The following is a 23,760-nucleotide window of genomic DNA, read 5'->3' as shown; positions in this document are numbered from 1 at the left end:
AGATTTTTGAAAATAAGAACGCAAAAATAGAAGAGCATCTAAAGTTAAGGATCTATGAATGAAAGGTCTACAAATATTTATATGTGAAATATATTTAAACAATTTTATTTATAGTTTAATTACGTCAGTAAAAATTATTCTAAATTCACAACTTATAATTAAAAGTGAAAATTGTTTTAAATTCATAAGAAAATATTTTAAATAGATGATTCTTAAAAATCCCGAAATTCCGGAATTAGTAGTTTACAATCCGGGGATGATCGGAACTAAAAAAATAGCCGAGATCCCGAAATCCCGGGATTGTATTCCTTAGCATACAATCTATACTCTTTCTACTTGAACGTGACAAATATTGATAAGACATTCTGCGACATGTTTATAGTTGATATAACTTTCGCGGAAGAATTGTCAAATTGACATGTGTATCTGAGCGTGCGATTTCGCGTTATATCTTCGAGAGATGATCTCAAACTCAAAGCAATACGCTACGGAATCGTATTCGCGGGCAACTTTATACCGCATCGTCGTCGTCTCTCACACACGTCTCTCTCCATATAAGGAGACACCGCTCCGATTCGACAGTATGCATAATTCCGAGCTTAAATTTCTAGCGCAGCCACGACGGTGTTGATAACGTAGACGTAGCTGTTTCCGCCCGCGATTTAAGCAATATTCATCGCGCCCTTCACCCTTCAAGGTCTCGGAGACAGTCGATCCACATTTGTTCACCGCGTCTCCTATTTCGTCGCTCGAAACGAGATTGTCTCAGTTTCCTCAATGGTTGTTTTTTTTTTTTTTTTTTTTTTGTAATACATTATTCTTTTATCTCTGAAAATACAAAATGAGGATAGACAGTTGATACTTTTTGGAATTATGTTGCCGCTAATTTATAAGAATATCTTTTGTACATCTATGCAATTGTATTAAAATATTTTTTATCAGATTAAACAACTGCTTTCAATTTAGCTTTTTATCTCGTTGCTCGTTTAAGAAGAAAAAAAAAAAAAAAAAAAAAAATAGTGTGTAATTATACTCTGCAAGTTTCATCTGCGTTATAAAAATTTGTACATTAATTGGCACGTGTATGAATGGAAAGGTCTGAAATTCAGGTCTCACGAAAATTGAAGATACATATACATGATATCATAGAGAATTGAAGAGGAAAATTCTCTGGGCGATTTGGGCGTATATTAGGGATCGTATCGCTAGTTTCTCATTGTCAATAGTGATATGAAAAGTGGGGGCGTGCATCGTCACAGGCCTACTTTTGGAGCAATCGTCGGACGACGAACGACGACGAGGAGGAGATACTCGCGTGGCGAGTAGAAGCGCGAAATATATGTATTTGCAGCGGCGGTAGAAGAGACGAAAATAGCATCAGCTCAGGATCGTATCGCTCTCGGTAGCCGGTGGATATCTCTGCTCTATTAATAAATCTTTAGAGAGGGATGAGAGGGACTCTCTCCCAACCGGAGAGCGCGGCGGGCACGTTGCCCGGAACTCTGCTCGCGAGAGCTCCAGAGCCGCGGCTTCTTCGACCTCCCAGAGCCGCTCAGGCTGTCGCGGATTCCACATTCCACCGGGACAAGCTCCTCTCCTGTGCGTGTCTCTCTATCTTTCGCTATCTCTCATCCGGCTAGTCACCCTCTTGTGAAAAACCATCTACACACGCATACGAATACATCGCACACGTGCGTTCACGCACTCGCATTGACACCATCCCCCGAGTGTAAGTTTCACTTTTCTCATTTTGTGTGCTCCTTCATTTTCTATTTCTCTTCTTCTCTTCTATCCATCTTAGCGTGCCGTTCTTCAAGGTACTTGGGCGTCATTCTTCTTCCGGAGAAGACGTTCTTACCTTCGTAATATAAATATATTGTATATATATATATATATATATATCGTGTTTCCGCGGTGTGGATTGCTGTGAATGTGAAATCGACGAATAATCATATCGTTAACGCGAGAGACGGATTGCCACGGAAATCCTCGTTCCAACAAGGCTCAGTTTTACGAGGCGAACAGGCAGATACTTTATTAAACTTGCGAGAGTCACGTGATTCGCTTCCAAGAGGATTAATCGAAAGAGGAGAGACTACGTGAAATTATTTCATCTCTCTACAAATATTTCCTTTATTTTTCTGTATAAGAAGGGGTTTCGAGTGCCGAGTTTGCAAAACGAAAAGTGAGCGTTATTTTTCTTATCGCGAAGCCTTAGCCAGTGAAAATCTGGTGAATATGTTAACAAGTGTCTGCTCGTAGCGCGATTTTGTCTACTTGCCAGTAGAGATAGTCGATATCGTTTGTCCCGAAGCGATATTAGTGGACAATTTTTTATTTTCAGTGATAAATCGAACGTGCAAGTGAATGCTTATAAAATTGCTTAATATAAAAAAAAAAATTGTATATATATATATATATATATATATATATATAATATGTGTGTGTATTAAAATATTTATAAACTTTAATATCTTTGAAATTTTTGAATTTTCAATCTCGTAAGATTTACTTTCTCTTTTCGAAAATTAGATCGCACGAGTGATTTTTCTATATTAATTTTTAACATCGCACACACTTTTTATTATCAAAGTTTCAAACTTCTTCATCAAAGAAAGACCTCGTTTTATAAAATTGCGAAAGTTGTACTACCGATGATTCGAGATAAGGAGCAAGTTTTTTTTTCTTTCCATTTTAATTGAACTAGCAGAACTAACTTTTGTATTTTAATTTCAATTTACAATTTTTATAATTACAATTAAATTAAAAACTGCGAAATTATTAATATCAAATATTACAATATTAACAAGCGCCAGGTATAGCGTCATAGGAATGCAACTCCAATGTCATTTGAATAACGTCTTGTAGACGTTTTTTTTTTTTTTTTTTTTTTTTTTACGACTTGCTTAAAGCATTTTTCGATCTAGTGTTACAACAAATGCTGCAGTTTGACGAAGCGCGAAATTTCGGCTTTCGGTGAATTTTTGGTAGAAACTCGCGAGAAAAACGGGACGAAACCGGAGAGAAACGGAAAGGAGAAGACGGAACGTGCTCGAGCGACCATGTTATATATCTAAAATTAGAACGACGACGAAGAAGAAGAAGAAGAAGAAGAAGAAGAAGAAGAAGTAGAAGAAGGGGACGGCTCCTTATAGAGCTTGCGACGCCGAGCTTGCGGCCAGGGTTAGCAAACTGGCATTTTCTCTTTCTCGCCTCCAAGTATCGGATTACTTTGGAAACGTCGGTGCGTGCCATTCAGCTTCCACTTTTTTTCTCATTTCCCTTTCCACACGCAACATTTGTCCCGCGCGAGCATTTTTGTACATTCGAGTCTATACCTGCTCCCCTCCCCCCTCCCTCGACGTTCCTTCCCTTTCTAGGTTTATTTTTTTTTTTTTTTTTTTTTTTTTTTTCTCTAGGTTTATCTGATTTCTTTCCATCCCTTCTGTCATTCCTGTCCCTGTTCCACGTCTTTCTTAAATTTATCGTGCCGCTGGCAAGTGTAAGTAAAATCGCAAAAATCAATCGTGACGCCTCCATAAAATTGAGCCTAATAATACTAGCTTATGCTGGTGGATGTTATAAAAGTTGTAATGTTCGCGATGATATCGTCAAAGAGTTCGCCGTTCTATTTTCATCAAGATTTCACACGAGGACGTGAAAGGAATCTGACAGTGTTACAATATTCGCTCCGAATTACATAATGACGTTTTTTTCCTCTACAAGGATTGTGCAATGTGCTACAAAAAATATGTGATCAATTATAAATATATATATATATATATATATATATATATATATATATATAATTTAACAAAAATACAGAGTATAAGAAGGAACGTCGTTCGCGTTTAATAACATTGCTAAAATGGCAAAAAATTTCTTGCCATTGATTTTATAAATTATGAATAACGAATGTCTCGTTTTTTGTCTTGCAGCTCCTTAAATAGCCGTCAACATGTCTGACGACGAGGACCAATACTCGTAAGTATATAACTGACGATTAACTTATCAATCATTTTTAAACCCAATTGTAAATTATAATCTATATTATTCATATTTATATATTTTCGAGGCACAATTATTTTGAGAAATTGATACAAGGCCAATTTTAGAAAATATATTATAAATTCCCACAAACAATTTCATGCGTTTACAAATCGACGTAGGATATTTCTTTAGACTTTAGGACTTTATATTTGTATATGTAATATTTTGGAGAAATGGACTTGCATAAAATTTTCGAATCAACTATGAGAAAAAAAAATCACTGAAATAATACCCCTGATATGAGATATCGCTACTCTCCGAGAATATCGTAAATCAAAATGCGAAAAGAGAAGAGTGTCAAGATGGGTCAGACGATGATTTCCAGATTATGGAGTGTCAGATCTTTGCCAAGGTCAACGATAGACATGATCGTCATCATGCTCGTTGATCGTTGTCATGTTATATAAAAATCATATCAAATCGATATTCTTCCACGTAAGACTGAACAATAGTACCTGTGGCTTCGTGTTCGTCTTCCAATCTGCTGTTCCGCACTTTTGTCCAGCTGTGCTGTCTCAATATCCGTCGTCTCTTCGTGCGTTATGTCCCGATTGCACCTACGCTCAAATCCCTCAATAGATATTTACGCAACGATCAGATATCAAGTTTGCTTTTAATTATATTACTTTAATTATATTATTTATTTTTTTTTTTTTATAATATTTTACCATTTCGAACAATTTCTAAAACAACTTCCCGCTGATAAAAAAGTTACTTGGGGATTCATTATTTATTTTTCTCGTAAAATATCTTGGCATTTTTTAAATATCCACTTCTAAATCGCGAAATAAGAACTAAATATAAGAACTATAATTATATTTGCGTTTATCATGACGAAAACAGCACACTCGGGCAAATTTGTTGCTAAATTTTCATCCTCGCGGAAATTAGTTTGCGTAAAAGAAAAAAAAAAAAAAAAAAAAAAAAAAGAATGAGAGCTTCAAGCAACCCCTTTATAGGCCTTTAAACCTCTAACTGTCCCTAAAGCAATTCCCGAGAGAGACCCCGTTTGTTACAAACATTTAAACTTAAACGATCACTTTTACTGTTTTTGCCCCCGACTAACTAGACTCTTTTCCGTTTTCTGTTTTGCAGCAGCGAGGAGGAAGTCGAAGAAGTGTAAGTGTCCCTTGTTCACGTTAAACATTTCCCATTTGTTGCACCTGATATTTTTCTAACGATCGATTGTTTCACTTTCTCATTTCAGGAAGTAAGTGTCGGAGGCTTATAACGAATATTATAGCTACTGCAAAGGCGCGTCGCGTACGTTAAGAATTTATTTCGATCTTTTGCTGGTTGCTGCGAATTTGTCGAAAAATCGAGTTTGTTTATGTTAATGAATTCAATATTTTATTGACATGAGACAAGAGTTATATTTAGACACTCTTGAATAGCTGCGTAGTGCGAATTTTTTTTTTTTTTTTCTCTTTTTTCTTTTTTTTTAGACACTATTACAGTGAGGCGCAAATCTCTGTCGCGAAAAATTGAATTAAATTAAAATTACCTGCGCAACAAACACAGGAAAAGTCAATAGCGAGAAAAGCACGATGAAAAGTAATTGCTTCTTGCAAAGTTTCATTTGCGATCGTTACACACATAGCAGATTTCTCTTTATGACTGTGATTTACGAACTCCGCCTTCTTTTTATTTATTCACTCCCTGTCTCTCTGTCTGTGTGTATCTCCACATACAACACACAAAACCAACCAACCAACCAATCAACCAACCAACCAACCAACCAACCAACCAATCAATCAATCAAACCAACCACCATCACTCGTCATCGACCGATCGGCTAATCGGCCCGCGCGGTACGATACAAAAAATGTCAAAATCGAAGGCAGCCGGAGAAGAAGACCGAGTAAGTGTTTTACACACGACAAATATTAAACGTCGCTCTTTTTTTCTTTTTTTTCGGCCAACATCAATGATGTACGCACTGTCGTTTCCTTTTTTTTTTTCTCGTCTGATTTTGTCTAATCGCTGTCTTGTCTTGTTGTTTCGATGTAGTCTTTTTAATTGTTATTCGTCCGTTATCTGTTTTACACTCTATTTATTTTGTTTTCTTCATCTCTTACACGCGTTGTGCCGCCGCAGTCGTTGATTTTTTTTTTTTTTTTTTTTTTGCATAAAATTTTTTGTAGCAATATACTTGTGCTGGCTCTTTCTCTCTCTCTCTCTCTCTCTCTCTCTCTCTTTCTCTCTCTCTCTCTCTCTTTCTCTTCTCTTCTCTCTTCTATCTTTTCTTCTATGTCCATTTTTCTTCTTTATTCTTCTTCCACCAAACAGTGGATACAGTGGCAAAAGTGGATAAAAAAAGTATTTACATATTTTTGTAACCTTATCATTTTTACGATAATTTTACTCACGAAAGAAAAATATTGCTACAAAGTGCTTCAATTCAAGGATATTATATAATATTCGTAGTGATACACGGATGTATCCCAGCTAGCAAGCACGTGTCATTTTGACGTCGAAATTTGGTCATTTCTGGTTCAATGACGTCACGTGACCAAATAATGTCTAATTTAAAACGTCTTTTTTGTGACATTTTAAAGTTGTACAAAAACGTCATAATATCGTGATTTTTAAGTCATATATATACGTGTTCCTTTGCTTGAGCGCTACGCGCTCAAACTAACTCGTATTCAAGTTTTCATAAAATGTAGATATAAAGCCTACAAAGAACAAGTATTATCAAATATGAAATTTAAAATATGTTTTTTTTGTCGGTTTAATTTCTGATAAATTTACAAGAGATTCAAAGCATGAAATAGATTATTCGCAACAAATCGGATAAATTAGAAATAGTTTGTTTTATTGCCTATTTGAAGCACAAAATTTCTTCGAAATTTCTAACTTAAATACATATATAATTTATTAAATTATTAAATTATGATCAATCTAAATGGAATTACAAAGCATTTCAATATAACTAATTGATTGAATTTAAAGTTGAAATCGTCATTACATCACGTCATATTTGGTTCGAACTGACTATATTTTGACGTGAAAATGTCGTGTCCTTGCTACCTGGGATCTTCTTTTTCTTCGTGAACTTATGTTGTAAAAAATTCATGTCAATATATCTATCCTTGCTTTTCAATTTTTGGAAAAATATATTTTGTCGCCGGTGGATTTTCAGCATTTGTCTTGTGTAGCTGTTGCGTCGATGGTTAAACGAAAAAAAAAAAAAAAAAAAAAAATAAATAAAAAATAAAACAAACAACGCTATCGCGCTTTTCTATGTAATAATATATAATACATACAAATGATATACGCAAACATGCATAAAACTTATGACAATATGATACACATGTGGAAACACTGTCTACACGGAAACATTTTGACACATGTTACCCTAAACGCAGTTGCAAGAGTATACCCATTTCTTTTGACCCGCATTTGATTTCTCCTTCGCCTATCTTTGCTCCCTTGTCGTGTCTGTCATTATATATCTGTCGCCTAATCAGCTCTGTTGTTCGGCAACTGGGCAACGAAACAAGCAACGTTTTTTGCAAAGCTATGTACGAGATCCCCGTTGAAGGAAAGTAACGATGAGCCGCTTAATTGTGAAAGTAAGATGATTATAATACACCGATCACGCTTGCAATAAATACTGAAACGACAAATCTCGTGCAAATCGATCATCGTTCGTGATAATCGAGCGATTCGAATTTATTTTGCGCAGCAAAAAAAAAAAGAAAAAAAAAAGTAATAATAATGGGAGGCGCAAGTTGATGGAGACGAGCGATACCGATTATAATTTACGTGCAGCTTTGTGCAGTCCTACGTAAACGACGATCAATCATACGACCTTATTAATAAATATGTACTTTCTTTTTTTTATAGGGGTAGGGCGTCCCAAAAGTAAGTTGAATATATCGAGGTGTTTATACGTCAATAATATACCCCCTTCCCTGTTTCTTCGGCCGCTCTCTTACATCACCCCTGAGTCGGTTTTCCCGGCGTCGATTAAACTTCACTTTCGTTTAATTTCCACGTCTCTCAGAGACAGTTCTTTTATTTTTTTATTTACTTACAATGTGATAATCAGATAAAAGGATGAGCGAAAGATAAAACATTGCTATTCGATTTTAAAGAGGCAAACATGTAAAGCTTCGTCGAAATCGAATGTTTAAATATTTGGCTTTTCCTTTATCCAATTTATCGTACAGATATAAATCTAACTTAAACGTAAATATATAATCAAGGAAAATATGTTTGCAACGATAAAATGAACTTTTTGCCTGCTTCTTGATAGAAAAAGGCAAAACGTCACGAGAGATTTTAATTAAAATCAACTGACGTCGATGAAACCGGCAGCCAGACCCTCAAATTTGCATTACGACAGGAATGAGATCATAGAAAAACACTTTGATGCTTGCTTGCCAATTTCTATCTATATCACGATGAAGATCCTGTTTACAGAGACAGAATAGATAGCGCGATCATTGGCCTGCGGTGACGACGAATAATGGCATATTCTCCGTGAAGCATCATGTCAGTTCGCGAATGTCAGGACGTTGGTAAATATTCCACGGTGATTGCACAACAGCAACGATGCCCGCGACGATACTTGAGCCGTTTGGTAGTTTGCCAGGCATTTCATAAATATATGCACAATAACGTAACACGGTTTATTCTAAGACCGACGTCTGCTCAAAATGTATGCCTCACGCCAACGTGATCTTTCTTAATAGTATGCTCCTTTAATGCATAATGCAACATTTGCAATATTGTAACCAGAGATATATAACCAGAGATGTGCAAAATGGCTGTCGAAATTTATTTCAAATAGAAAATGCAAAATAGCTGCAACATTTCCATTTAAAAATGCAAAACACAAAATAATTTTTAAACATCCATTTAAAGTGGGAAATGAAAAATAGACATTTTTTAAATGGGTTCTTTTTTTTTTTTAATATTTATATTCTTATATTTATTTATATTTAAATTCTTATTCTTATTATCTATTAGATTACATTAGATCTTACGTACTATCCGTTCTTATTTTTTACGTGAAATTAGTATTTTAACTGTATTTTAGCATCATTGCATGAATTATACACACAATGACTAGATTACTATATAAATATTTAATCTAGGATTTATTTTATACAACGAACAAGTGCGATGCAATGTTACATAAATATCCATTTATTGATATTTACAACTAATATTGTCGATATATCTCGATGAATTTTTGAATTTGCAAAAGAAATTTATTTGAAGTAGAAAATGGATAATGAAAATGAATATTGAAATGGAAATGTAAAATGACTTTTGAAAACATGTATTTTAAATGCAAAATACAAAATAGACACTTTACATTTCCATTTTAAATGCAATTTATTTCAAATAATACACGTCTCTGCATATAATGCTTAATCTTCCAAACAACGCATTTTTTTTATTTCTTTCGCCGTCAAAATAAAATTATATATAATTATAAATGATATGTAAGAATTATAGTTACATTTCGCTATATCTAATCAGTTCTAAAATATTCATATTTATTATTAGGGTATTAAATTAAAGTTGATATATAAATTACTGCGTAGTTACAATGTTTTCGAGTTGCCTCGTGAATTTACGACACTTTAAATATAAATAAATCAATTTTTCGATCGAAAAAAAAAAAATGGTCGCAAAATCGTGTTACCTTACATTTTACATTGTGCAATAAATGAAAACTACGTTGAAGCGTAATTTGCGCGAGTTTATTTACAACGTTTTGGATCTCAATCCTGTCAGTGATATCTAATCAATCGTTGTCAGTGTTCGATGCCCCCCCCCCTCTCTTTTCCCCCTCGTGTTACTTTATATCTCTTTCGCACCCTCGCGTGTTTTACACGTTTTGTCTCTCTGATTAATAACGAATTAACGAGTTGTATATAATCACGTCTTGTTCGAGTTACGTCAAAGTGGTGTCGTGCCCTTATACTTCAAGGCTCAGTTGTTGTACGATTTTTCTCATTAATTATATTGACTTTACGCCACAATTGATCGATTTGCAAGCAGTAATAGCCATGTGCCCGCAAACCTCATTAATAAATGATTTCTTATATCCCGCGATGATATATATATATATATATATATATCTTTTACTTTATATATATAAACTGCTTAAAAATTGCAACTGCAAATTTCAACGAAACGCTTTGATCCAAATGGGAGAGGGAAGAAAAAAAAATCCAATCGCAATATCTTCCTATATTTCACGGTTCTTTTTTCGACGACTTATTTTTCGGAACAGAAGTCCACGTTTCCTGTTGAATTTTGATCAACTGATTTCCGGCTGGGAAATCCAATAAAACGTTAAATTTTTCGAAAACAATTTTGTCATTTTCAGATTTTGAAATACGCTTGTTTATGTGTAACTCATCCAAGATAGTCATGGGTTCCCTCGCTACTCTCATTAATGCCTTCACCCGATTCGCTGCGGTGCGCACTTTGGTTTCTTCTTTCTTTACATGCTTGCACATTATATTTGCCTATTTGCCATTTTCCTCCCTTCTTTCATCCTCTTTCACATTTTTTCTTTTTCTTTCTTTCTTTCTTTCTCACTTACTCTTTCTCTCACGTCGACTCTGCCTCCTCCACTTTATCCTCCATTCTGTCTTTTTCTCTGACTTTCTGTTTATCCGTCCGTGTATCTATCTGTCTGTACTGTTCCGCCCATGTGTTGTCTGTGTGTGTATACGTGCGACGAGCGGCATTGAATAATATGCACTAAGGGAGAGAATGGATGGAGTAGTAATGTGTAAAGTAATGGAGATGGACGTGAGAATCGCGTATGGAGTTCTGGGGGATCTCGCGAGATCTTCCAAAGAGCGAATTCAATCGTCATTTAAAGAGAGTTACTTTTGTTTTCGCTCCGGCCAACTTCTTCAGGGAATCTGGCGAGAGTATCGAGTTTATGAAGGTGAGCATTCATATTTCGTATAAACGTATATACCCCCCCAGGTAGCGAGTCGAAAACTGCTCGCTTCTGCTTCAATGACGTCACGTGACCAAATAATGTCTAATTTCAAACGTCTTAATGATGTTGTAAACAAACGTCATAATATCGTGATTCTTAAGTCATTGTTATAAATCGCTCAAGTATTACTATTTTTTAACTAAAAATTTATTTAATTTTTTATAACATCTTTAATTATTATTAAAACAATTTTGCGTATAATTTTGATATTCACAATTCTCTATACCTCAGGGCCCTAACGTGAATTTTCTCTATAACCTGGGACTTGATCGTGACATTTGGATCATGAATCTTTTCCTCTAGCGTGAGCTCGTGAAAAATGAAAAATTTCATTAACGACGTCAATATTTGTGAATGAATTTTTCATTTTTTACGAGTTGACGCTAGAAGAAAAGATTCATGATCAAATGTCATTAAAACTAATAGATATAAAATGGTGATGAAGTCACGTCTTTTTACCGTCTTGAAATGTCATCATCGGTCTGTGACCGTAGTCATTTTTACGTCATTACATCACGTCATATTTGGTTCGACCTGACCATATTTTGACGTCGAAAACTGGTCGTTTCTGGTTCTTAAGTCATTATTATAAATCGCTCAAGTATTACTATTTTTTAACTAAAAACTCATTTAATTTTTTATAACATCTTTAATTATTATTAAAACAATTTTGCGTATAATTTTGATATTCACAATTCTCTATACCTCAGGGCCCTAACGTGAATTTTCTCTATAACCTGGGACTTGATCGTGACATTTGGATCATGAATCTTTTCCTCTAGCGTGAGCTCGTGAAAAATGAAAAATTTCATTAACGACGTCAATATTTGTGAATGAATTTTTCATTTTTTACGAGTTGACGCTAGAAGAAAAGATTCATGATCAAATGTCATTAAAACTAATAGATATAAAATGGTGATGAAGTCACGTCTTTTTAGCGTCTTGAAATGTCATCATCGGTCTGTGACATAGTCCGTCATTTTTATGTCATTACATTATATTTGATTCGAACTGATCATATTTTGACGTCAAAATATCGTGCGCTTGCTACCTGGGACAGGCTACGTCGAGTAGTGCCCAACCTTCTATGCGTTCTCTTTTCGTGATTAAATTATTTATGACAATTTATTCAAACATACTCTGAATGCTTCAGTACTTTATTACATGATAAATAAATAATTGTATCGTATCGAAATATCCCTCTTTTATCGTTTGCATATGTTGGACGCTAACACGATCGTTAAACCAAATGCAAATTGTGACACGTGACAGTAATTTTCATGAAAAATTCAGAGGCAAGAACAGAAAAGAAGCGACCTTGACGAACAGCTCAAAGAATATATAGCAGAATGGCGAAAACAGAGAGCCAAGGAAGAGGAGGAGTTGAAAAGATTAAAGGTACAATCTTCACCTTATACATTTCCTTATCTTTCCCCTTTTCACATATTTATTTAACACTTCATTTAAAGATTACATGCCTATTGCGTTTAGGAAAAACAAGCCAAGCGCAAGGTCACTCGCGCGGACGAGGAGAAGAGATTGGCGCAGAAAAAGAAGGAAGAGGAGGAACGTCGCCAACGTGAAATCGGTAAATAAAATGCAATTTTTTTTTTCCTTCCTTCCCTTAAACGTATCTAAATATTTAATTGAGCTATCTGAAATTTTTTAGAGGAGAAGAAACAACGCGACATTGAGGAGAAGAGAAGGTAAATGTTTCATTCTCGAATGTATCTGACTTGATTAAATGTACAAGATGTCTTAGATAACAAACATAAAAACTATAATAAAATTTTCTGGAAGTATACTTTTATAGAAAAATGTTATAACATTGGATGTAAGAATTAAGTAGATGAATCTAATTTGTTAGCAAAACGTAAATTATTTTTTTCATTATACAGAGTCTATATTTGGTTTTATTTTCCTATTAATCTAGTGATATTAAATTTGTGAAATTATTACAAATCAATATAAAATTAATAAAATTGATTGCATTTACATTTAATCTAACTACTTGGAATAAAATAGGAGATGAATGTTTAATATATTTTTTAAAATTATATTCTCACTAAATTTTGAGTTTTCATATGTATGTTTGATCTCATTTGCTATATTTTATTAGGCGCCTGGAGGAATCGGAAAAGAAGCGACAGGCTATGATGCAAGCGATGAAAGACCAAAGCAAAGCTAAGGGTCCAAACTTTACCATCACCAAGAAGGATTTGGCGGTGGGTGCAATTGAGTACTTCTTTAAATTATCTCCAACAGATTGAAATTACAAATTCTTGGTATGCAAATGTGCGCAGGGTAATCTTACATCGGCGCAAGTTGAGCGTAACAAGACGAAGGAGCAGCTCGAGGAGGAGAAGAAAATCTCCCTCAGCATCCGTATCAAACCGTTGGAGATCGAAGGTCTGTCCATTGACAAGCTCCGTACTAAGGCTACCGAATTGTGGGAGAGCATAGTCAAACTTGAAACCGAAAAGTACGATCTGGAGGAGCGGCAAAAGCGTCAGGATTACGATGTGAGTTTTGACAATCAATTTATACGGTCGTAAAAACATTTATTTTACTCTTGTTTAAACAAGATGAGTTCATTAAATTCTGAGAAAAATTTTAGCCAACATTATTTTTTAAAGATAAATGCCTCACTTATTGTGGGATTTTTATATAATTTTAATTTTGTGTTTAAAGAGATGTAAATTTGCTGGAAGTATATTTTTATAAAAGAATGTTATAATATTGGATGTAAAGATTTAAGTACATGAATCTAATTTGTTAGCAATGTAGAGTATTTTTTCGTTATATTGAGCTTATATTTGGTTTTATTTTCCTAATAATCTAGTGGTATTAAATTTGTAAAATTATTACAAATCAATAAAATTAATAAAATTGATTACATTTACATTTAATCTAACTATTTGGAATAAAATAGGAGATAAATGTTTAATATATTTTTAAAAATTATATTTTCACTAAATTTTGAGTTTTACTCTTGTTTAAACAAGATAGGTTCGTCAAAAATCTGAAAAAAATTTCAGCAAACATTATTTTCTAAAGATAAATGCCTCTATTATTATGAGATTTTTATGTAATTTTAATTTTGTGTTTAAAGAGAAGTAAATTTAACCGTATAAAAAATTGTGTAAAAATGTATTTTTATTTATATACATATAATATTTTTATATATTATAGTTTAATTATAAGAAAGAAAGAGAGGAAATGAAATATACATTGGCCGTTTCCGCTTGGAAAATAAGTTGCTCAGACAAGAGTTTAATTATAGTTTGTGTTGTTTTCGTGCTACATTGATAAATCGATATTGCCCTTTTATCGTAGCTTAAAGAGCTGAAGGAACGTCAGAAGCAACAACTGAGGCACAAAGCCTTGAAGAAGGGTCTCGATCCCGAGGCTTTAACTGGCAAATATCCTGTACGTAACTTTTATTATCATGTACAAGAAAAAAAAAAAAAAAAAAAAAAAAAAAACAAACCTTCATTAATCGTCGCCTTTTTCACAGCCGAAGATCCAAGTTGCCTCAAAATACGAACGTCGTGTCGATACCAGGTCCTACGACGATAAGAAGAAACTCTTCGAAGGTGTAAGTATATTTTTTTTTTACTCTCCGATATATTAAACAGACAGAATTTTTCATTTCACGACTTTATTTCACTTTTATACGAGCCGATCTTTACCAAATATAAAAGACATTGCCACATACACATATAAATGTATTATACTTAAAAGTATAAGAAAATTCTTTTGCCGTTGCACATACAATATAAAATAAAAATAGCCTAGCAAATGTGATAGAAATACAAATTGAAATAGAAATAAAAATAGTGAGACTAGTGAGCATATGTGGATTGAATCACAGGGCTATGACACGCTCTTAGCGGAGACCAGCGAGAAAGTATGGAAACAGAGATCGGAACAATTTATGAAGCGAACCAAAAGTGAGTCCAACCGTGATCTCTCTGTCACTGTATCACCCACCTTTGCTTGTCTTGTTGATTGCATTTCCCAGAATCTCATAAACGATTATGTTTGTAATTGCAAAGTTTCTTTTCTTGTTCCACATTGACTAAACGGTCGAGGTGGCCACCAGCCAAGTTACTGTTGTGTTCGTGTTGTTTCAATGGTGTACGTAAAAGCACGATATACCGTATTTGTGCTCACACCGATAGCGATTTTTTACGTGCACCGCCAGCATGAGAGAGATGCGACAGCAGAGAGTTACCAATCACGAAAATAATCACATTGTAATAACGTTGTCGCCGTCTGTGAATTTATTCACTTTACAAAGATGTGATATGTCTTATTATCTTGGAGATATTCCCTCTCGATAAGAGAAGATTTTTTTTTTTTTTTTTTTTTTTTTTTGTGCTCCTTATTTACGCGCGAGATCTAAAAATTCATCTTCGAGCGTTAGCAGCGAGCGTCGAAGATCGTGATCCGTTGGAGGATAATTTCACGAGACTTTGTAACATTGATTTTCTCAAATCGTGATCCCTCAGCCCTAAAACTTCGTCATGGAGAGATCTTTACGATCCAGGAAAAACGACAGTACGGAGCAAGGGTTTCCCCAGAGAAAAGTTTCCCCGATGTGTGAAAATAACTCCTAGCATGCCATTCTGTCCGTTGATGTTTCAGGGTCTCAACGAGCAGCAAAAGGAGTTCGTAGAGAAACAATGGGCCGAACAGAAGGAACAGTTCTTAGGTCGCCAGAAGAGTACGTATAATCTCCGCTTTCGAGGCTTCCAGTCGACAATTTAGAATTTTCAAAGTCTTTCCAGTATACCTCGAAGCGCCGAGATATCTATATGCGTATGATGCGTATACAGGGTTGGCAAGTAAGGAGTTACTTGTAACGTCCTTACCGTTACAGTTACTTTTTTCGTAAAAAGTAACTTTCTTACATTCTTCCATAACGAAATTAACAGTTGCCTTTAACGTTACTTTCCAGACAGCACGTATCTTGGAAAAATGCTTAAAACACAACTTATTGTCTTTTAAATAATCCTTAAGATGTCTTTTCACCTTTCTGTGCAGTCTGGGATTTTTTATCAAATATATTTGAATATATTAGATTTTTTTCGAATATAATTTTCAAATAAAAACCATAGATTTTTTTTCGTTTCATGCATATGCGCGCATTTTATACGGTACATGTAACATAAGATACGTGTGCGTGAAATGCAAGATTTGTAGACTGATAAGAATATTGAAACGCGGTATCACATAGAAACTGCTGCCGTCTCTTTCTAGTATCTTTCTACTTTGTAAAAAAAAAACATTTAAGTAGACAAATAATTTAATGATTAGTCAAGAATTTTATATTATGAAAATTATCGTATCCTGTTGGAATTTTAAAATAAAAAAAATTAAAGAAACGCGAAGAAAAAGCGATTTTAACCATATTTACAAATTTATTGAGAGTAAACTAACGATAAGAAAATTATTTCATTTACATTTACAGAATCTAAAAGTGTTTAAGAAAGCTTCTTTACATTTTTTTTTTCAAAAATTCTCTTATTTAAAATAATTTATTATTATCAAAATTATCACATCCTTTATATCAATAGCTTTATATCACTATTACAAAATTATATCATTTTGATTACTTTAATGTAAAATAATGTTGAAAAATTTTGAGTGTTTAGTGTAAAAATTTCATCTTGTATTATTAAAAAAATTTTTATTTAAAGTTTATATTGTATAGAAAAAATGTGACGGAAATTGTAACGATTCGTTACTTTTTAAAAATAGTAACGGTAACGAGTTACTTTTATAAAGTAACTTTCCCAACTCTGTGCGTATATATATATTTTTTTTTAATAAATATAATTAACTTGATTGTTTTTAGATCTCCAATTATCCAAAAAATTCAATTTGGCATTTATTTATACTTACATTCCGCTTTAAAATATATTTTAATTTTATATTTTCTAGAATCGTTTCTCTGTAGGGTTTAAAATATTTTTCACACGTAAGCATCTAATGTGTGGTTGCGTACTTTAATGAAACTCTCCATAAATTTAACATTCTTCTCCTAATCGCGTTATACGAAAAATTAATTCTGTCACTTTCCGTGGATAATAGCGAAGTTACCTAAATGGTTCGGCGAGCGACCGGGCAAAAAGCCTGGTGATCCCGAGTCACCCGAAGGCGAGGAGGACGTGAAGGTTGCCGTGGACGACGACCTTGAGGAGCCGCAGTTTGAAGAAGAAGAGGAAGAAGAGGCGGGCGAGAAGGAAGAAGCCGAAGAGGAAGAGGAAGAGGAAGAGGAGGAGGAGGAAGAGGAAGAAGAAGAGGAAGAAGAGGAAGAAGAGGAAGAGGAAGAAGAGGAATAAAACTTTGGATCGCTTTGGAACGCGTTTACAAATATTAAAAAAGTATATTTTGAAAATTTTCAAAATTTTCAAAATTTTCATCGCGCAATCTCACGTTAACATTTCTTCGAACCATCGATTGTAGTCAGTGGCGACAGTAAAAACGCCTATGTATGACGTCTTCCATCTACTTTCGAAAACGCTCGTTTCCATCCTTACGTTACTACGTTACAACAAATTTATTTTCAACGTTCAAACAATACTTTCTAAACGAGACGAATGTGACGGATGTTATCCTTGTAGTAAATTTCACCACTCTATACTATCGTTACTATCGCTGTCACTTTTACCACTATGACTACCACCACCCCACCACTACTACTACTATTCTATTACTACTTCTATTGTAATTGTTAATATTGCTACTACATTACTTCTATTACTATTACTATTATTATTACTATTATTATATTGTACAAACACAAAAATACCCACAAATTATTGAAATAAAGCGGTTTATCATATAAAATCTGTCGCAAAAATGCAAAATTTCGCCCACAAATGTATATATATATAATGTCTTATCTTGACCATTTTAATCATTCTTCTTCGATATTGAAAAGACATAACAAAAGTACTGACATCATTGTTTTCGTCCACCTTTCGAAACACTCTCAGTATATTATGAATCATTCTCAGTATATTATGCCATACGTTGTTTTCGCGATAGGTCTTATCGTTAAATTGATGCATCGCCCTTGAGTTGCGGAAGCACAACGCCGACTCGCTTGCGGTGTCGGTTAAAACAGATGTAACAATACTTTAGCAATGTTGTAATGAATATTAATATTATGTAATTATCATGGGATTACGGAATATTCGAATATAATTTTATTGCATGGAATTTTTAGCAAGACCTATCTGTCAAAAATATACTTGGCCTTCTTATCGTACGTATATAAATGTTAATAGATTGATACTAAAGTAGCATGAAGAACACACTTAAATAGTAACAGTATCACATATGTGATAATGATTCCTACATCTATGCTATATTGTTTTGAACTGACAAATTTAATTTTGACACGATAAAAAAAATTTTGACAATATATTCACATATAATTATTTGACAATACTTGTGTAGCGATAATTTTGACAGCAATTTAAAACTTTTAGATTAAAAAAAAAAAAAAAAAGTTTAAAGTTTATCTAAAATTTCCGTGAAAAGTTGAGTTTAAAGTGTAAACGCAATATGATTCATTAAATTATTTTCGAAATAAAAGGCGCGCGTTAAAACGTCGGAGTCGGTTAAAAACATTACTCGATTAAATGTAGGAATAATTTCTGGAAAATAGCCTAGCGATACGCAAAAGAGCTAGAATACGGTGCCAGAAAAAAATAATGGTATTAATAAATAGATTTTATATAAATAGATTTTCGAGCGGAAACTCGTTGCCCGATGATTGCAAAGTGCAAAATCGTGTCGCGAGTTGACAGGAACGGACACAAGACGATCCGTCGTCATTAGAATTGCAGGCAAGTCCGCGGATGAGAACAATGGTACGGTGGCACGGGAACGGAACGAGGCGAGTGACGTGATTAGCGATAGACTCGATCTGTCCGTTCTGTCAGCGATTAATTATTCTCTCGTCCGAGAGACGTAAACCCCACTTGAGTTGGGCGGAGAAATTAACTAGCACACCCTAAGAAATTCACAGGATATTAAAATATGTTTCAACATCCCTCACGGAAAAAATACTCAAATTTTAAGTGTTTATACTCAATTTTAAGTTTATACTGAAAATTGAGTGTGTACAGCCAATGACTAAATGTTACACTCAAATTTTAGCGTAAACACAAAAGTTTATTTTCAATACTTGAGTATGACACTCGATAGACGAGTGTAAACCCTAAACCATTGAGTATTATTTTCAAGATTGAGATAAATAATTATTTTCGTAAGAACATTATTCAACTTTATTTTTATTTAACGAACGCTTCTATTTAATGTATATACAGGGTGTCCGATAATAATCGCCCCACCTCTCTAGGGCAGATGGAGCAGGTCAAACTGAACATAAAAGTTCTCTACCATTTTGCGATCTTCATAATAATTATCGAGAAATTAATCAACAAAGATTAACAAATCCGGGCGAGTACAAGCGCGTGGCGAGAAGGCCCATCCTACTGTTACGCGGTTGCTAGGCGCTCATTGGATGATAGGAGGAGCGATCTACGACTGGCAATGGATTTGTATGAGTAGCGCGCCTCGATAATTATTACAAAGATCGCAAAACGGTAGAGGACTTTTTTGTTCAGTTTGACCTGCTCCATCTGCCCTAGAGAGGTGGGGCGATTATTACTGGACACCCTGTATATGATACATTTTAATATTTTTATTTAATGGTCACAACAAACAATTAGTTCATTGCATCAACAAAAATGTTCATTGATAGGGTATTAGTTAGTTTCATTTGTGACCATTAAAGAATAGCTTAAACTAAGATTTTCTTTAGAGTAGAGACTTGGTTCTACAGTTCATTCATTGAACTGCGTATTCAATTTATTGTTACCCTACTCTTGAGTGTTATTCTCAACTTGAGAGTTAATATGAGTGTCACGCTTAGTGTTATTTTCAGGGTGTTTTTTTCCATAAGTGATTCTATGGATCTCCTCTAAACATCTTTTGAACATGTGTGTGCTGATGTGAGGGCACGTGGTATCGAAGAAATGTCTCTTGTAAACGAATAAATGGCAATTTGCATCTGTAAATAGAGGAAAAGAGGAAATGGATCGATTAATACTGTATGACATGTATTTTTGAGCGTCGCGTCGGCTCTGAATTTCCAACCTAATCGACTCGTCTTAAAGTTCAATTCCAAGTTTAGATCCGTCGCCCCCGCGAAGCGCCAGTAGATAAACACGAGAGATTTTAATCAGGTGAAATCGTTCAAGTGGTGCCGATAGTCGCTCGAGTCCATCGCTAACACTGACGTATCGCTATTTCCCTCCGGCTTGGCCCGTCCTCTTCCTTCATCTGACGACTGGTTGTCGTTCTCCCTCTTCTCTCCGTCCAAGTTACACTTGGTCGCGAGCCTCTAGCCGTCTCGGACGCAACTATTTATAATGGTAAGCCGCCGAGTCTGTGTATTCGCGATTTCGATCCTCCTCGTCTGGAGAAACGGTCTACCCTAAGTGTGCGAGAATCATGTGTGTAATATCGCCGAAAATCGTCCGTCTAGACTCGTCGATATCGATTCTGGAAATTCCACTCGCGCAAATCGACGAAATAACGAGGCGGTTGACTTTCGACTGAACATCGCGTTTCGCGAAATACGTTAATGAAGAATTGATGAGAGTTACCGCTAAGTATCCATGTGTAACAGGTACTAAATGTAGTGGACTAATAGACCATGAAAGAATTTTCCTTCAGGCTGTACAACGGTCTTTCGAAATCCCGTTCGCTTGCGATCGATCGAAATAATCGACCCGAGTGTTCTGTCTAATGTTTCACGTTTCTTCAGATTCTGGCAAAGAACATCAAACGAGAATAAGTTATTACGTCAAGTACCGGTATATGTAGTGCTGTTGATTATTTGTCCGAATAGGAATATATTAGGAATAGATTTCATCCAGTTTACCCAAGTTATTGCAGTTGCTGAGCGGATTAATCATGGATCTAAATAATAAAGTTTCAAACACTCAAGTATATCGATAAAATAAGTAATCTCCATTTTGAAAATCTCTCGGTCTTGATCGTTAAAATAATAGCGCCGGAGTCGAACCGGACTTATGCTAAAATGCAAGCGCGAGTTGACGCGAGTGGTTGGTACTGGAGCTCGCTCACCTGAGTTGCTGTCAAACACGTGTCTGTTTCGCGACATGCAAATGTTCGTAACCAACGGTCGCGTTTTCGCGAGAACGTATCGCTCCCTGTGTGCTCGTTGAATCATGTAGCGATGGAGAAAAACGATCGCCATCCTATCTCCGATGTGACCATGACGAAGGCAGGGGCAGCAAGCGGAGAGAAACACGTGCTGACTACGACACGGCTCGCTGTCGCTCCAAGAGCGCTGCTTTTTCAATGAGGTAAGCAACAATCGACCTCTTCCGCCGCGCCGATATAACGGTTCGGAAATCGATATATCTCGATCGAATCCAACCCGCTTGCACCCGAGGCACGATAAAACGTACATAAAAAGAGAATTGTAAAGTCGGATTGAGATATGCAAAAAAAAACAGACCTGGCCTCATCGATTTTTATTAGTGAAATATAGCTAAAAACCTATATAGGTAAAAAAACAAATCATGACAACAATAACAATGAAACGACCAGAGTTGGAGAAACTTTATAAAGTTACCGTTTTTTTTTTTTTTTTTTTCTATACAATACAAACTTTACATAAAAATTTTTTTAACACGAGATGAAATTTTTACACGAAAGGCTCAAAATTTTTCAACATTATTTAACATTAAAGTAATCAAAATGATAGAATTTTTGGACAGTGATGTCGCTGATTGATATAAAGGGTGTAATAAATTATTTTATTAAATAAGAGAAACTTTTGAAAAAAGAAGTGTAAACAAGCTTTCTTAAACACTTTTAGATTCTGTAAATGTAAATGAAATAATTTTCTTATCGTTAGTTTACTTTCAATAGATTTGTAAATATGGTTAACAAATCGCTTTCTTCGCGTCTCTTTAATTTTTTTTTTATTTTAAAATTCTAACACGAAACAATAATTTTTTTCACAACATCGAATTCTTGACTAATTGTTGAATTATTTGTCTACTTAAATGATTTTTTACAAAGTAGAAAGAGATGCCAGCAGTTTTTCTATGTGATACTGCGTTTCAATACTCTTATCAATCTCTAAGTATTCAAGTATATTTGAAAGAAATCCCAGACTGCACAGAAAGGTGAAAAGACATCTTAAAGATATAATTAAAAGACAATAAGTTGTGTTTTAAGCATTTTTTCTAAAATATGTCCTATCTGAAAAATAACGATAAAAATAACTGTTAACTAATGTGTGTTATATAATGTGTGTTGAGAAATGCTATATACATATATAATAAATGTATAAAATATAATATAAAAATTCACATGTGACATTTACGTCATTATTTTTGTCGTACGCATGCTACGTGTGATTTAGACATACAAGCATATATTGTAGATAAGCTATAATACCATTACGGCATTATAGAAAATAGACTTGTGACTTGCGAGTCTTCGGAAGCCATAATAATATCGACAAGATCCCAAGTTGTTTTGCACAAGTCAGTCATGAAGGGTCGAATGACAGAATCGCAAGAATTATTACGAATCGAATAATGTTTCTCTATCGCTCGTGTCACTCTGCTGTCGAAAACTATGTTGAAAACATTTCTTGCTGATTTTTCCGATTTCTGAATTTTCGTAACTCGAGTTTATTTAATCTGCGTTACTGCAACTGAAAACGTAAGATATGACGGAGGAGAGTGAGCAAAAGGCAGAGAAATACGAAGAGGACGATACGATCGAAGAAGGGTGAGAATAAAAAATATTTCGTGATGCAATACATATATTATTATATACGCAAAGACTCTTTATTTCGACGCAAAAATATTCCCAACAAAATTTTATGTTAACACATATCGTCCGGAAGAGAAAGAAATTACAATTTACTATTTTAATATAATCTTTAACACCGCGATTATATTCCTCCTCTATAGTTGTTTTCGTAGCTATATAAATAATGTATTTCTCTGAAAATACTTTTTTATTAATTTAAAGGTGATGAACAATGTTTCTTCTCAGGAACTTTAAACAATGTATTACTAGCATGTTTTAAATATATTGCTTGTTTTTGCTGCAGTTTGAAGAAAATCGCAAAAATTCAATCTCTCATTGTCAGTTGATTGGCACCGAATAAATTTTCCGCTTCAAGGTTCCTTACACATGTAAACACTCGATCTTATCCTTTACATTCTTTTCTTTATTTACATTATTGCTTTCTCCTACGAGTTCTTAATCAGTTTTTAGTCAGTTGTACCGGAACAATGTCTAGCTGCAATTAATGCGGTCATTTTGAACTAGTGATGGACGATTTTTTAGAAAGAATCGATTTTGAATAAAAGTAACTGAGATCGATTTTTACTAAAAAAATCGGAGCAAAAGAATCGATTTCCTAAAAATCGATCTAAAAAATCAAAAGTACAAAAACTAAAAAGTCATGATTTTTTGTAAAATGGATTATATTTGCATAACTATAGTAAATTATGTTTTACTTTAAAATAATTTGATTTATAAAATTATTTGACATTAGTTTCGAAGACACTTAAAAATATTTTAAAACATTTTTTTTTTTTTTTTTTTTAAATATATTTATTCAATTTTCCATTCGTGCGCAG

The 23,760-nt window shown here is 34.3% G+C and overlaps 1 protein-coding gene across 11 annotated transcripts; it reads left to right on the top strand.

The window, feature by feature from the left end:
* Positions 1-1,509: 1,509 nt before the first annotated feature.
* Positions 1,510-18,268, top strand: Tpnt (troponin T, skeletal muscle). Of its 11 annotated transcripts, XM_072896275.1 has the most exons (16): positions 1,510-1,729; positions 2,992-3,244; positions 3,939-3,984; positions 5,146-5,169; positions 5,891-5,911; positions 7,903-7,920; positions 10,948-10,978; positions 12,329-12,433; positions 12,527-12,623; positions 12,705-12,741; positions 13,155-13,260; positions 13,339-13,557; positions 14,372-14,464; positions 14,553-14,633; positions 14,910-14,988; positions 17,135-18,268. In XM_072896275.1, exons 3-16 carry the CDS (start codon positions 3,959-3,961, stop codon positions 17,383-17,385), a joined length of 1,188 nt encoding a protein of 395 aa, XP_072752376.1. In that variant the 5' UTR covers positions 1,510-1,729; positions 2,992-3,244; positions 3,939-3,958; the 3' UTR covers positions 17,386-18,268. The 11 variants fall into 11 exon arrangements, with proteins under 11 accessions (XP_072752376.1, XP_072752377.1, XP_072752382.1 ...); XM_072896276.1 differs by lacking the exons at positions 2,992-3,244; positions 14,910-14,988 and adding an exon at positions 15,686-15,764; XM_072896274.1 differs by lacking the exon at positions 2,992-3,244 and having other exon boundaries at positions 1,511-1,729.
* The last annotated feature ends 5,492 nt before the right edge of the window (positions 18,269-23,760 follow it).

The sequence above is a fragment of the Anoplolepis gracilipes genome, chromosome 7 (assembly GCF_047496725.1).
Source record: "Anoplolepis gracilipes chromosome 7, ASM4749672v1, whole genome shotgun sequence".
NCBI lineage: Eukaryota > Metazoa > Arthropoda > Insecta > Hymenoptera > Formicidae > Anoplolepis > Anoplolepis gracilipes.
Note: the sequence above shows the minus strand (reverse complement) of the source record. Positions and strands in the feature narration are given on the sequence as shown.

Bases quoted from the DNA above. Each gene is read 5' to 3' on its own strand.
- Tpnt (XM_072896276.1), top strand. From the start codon at position 3,959: ATGTCTGACGACGAGGACCAATACTC. The intron at 3,985-5,145 runs GTAAGTATATAA...TCTGTTTTGCAG, and splicing joins GACGACGAGGACCAATACTC to CAGCGAGGAGGAAGTCGAAG. The intron at 13,261-13,338 runs GTGGGTGCAATT...AAATGTGCGCAG, and splicing joins TCACCAAGAAGGATTTGGCG to GGTAATCTTACATCGGCGCA.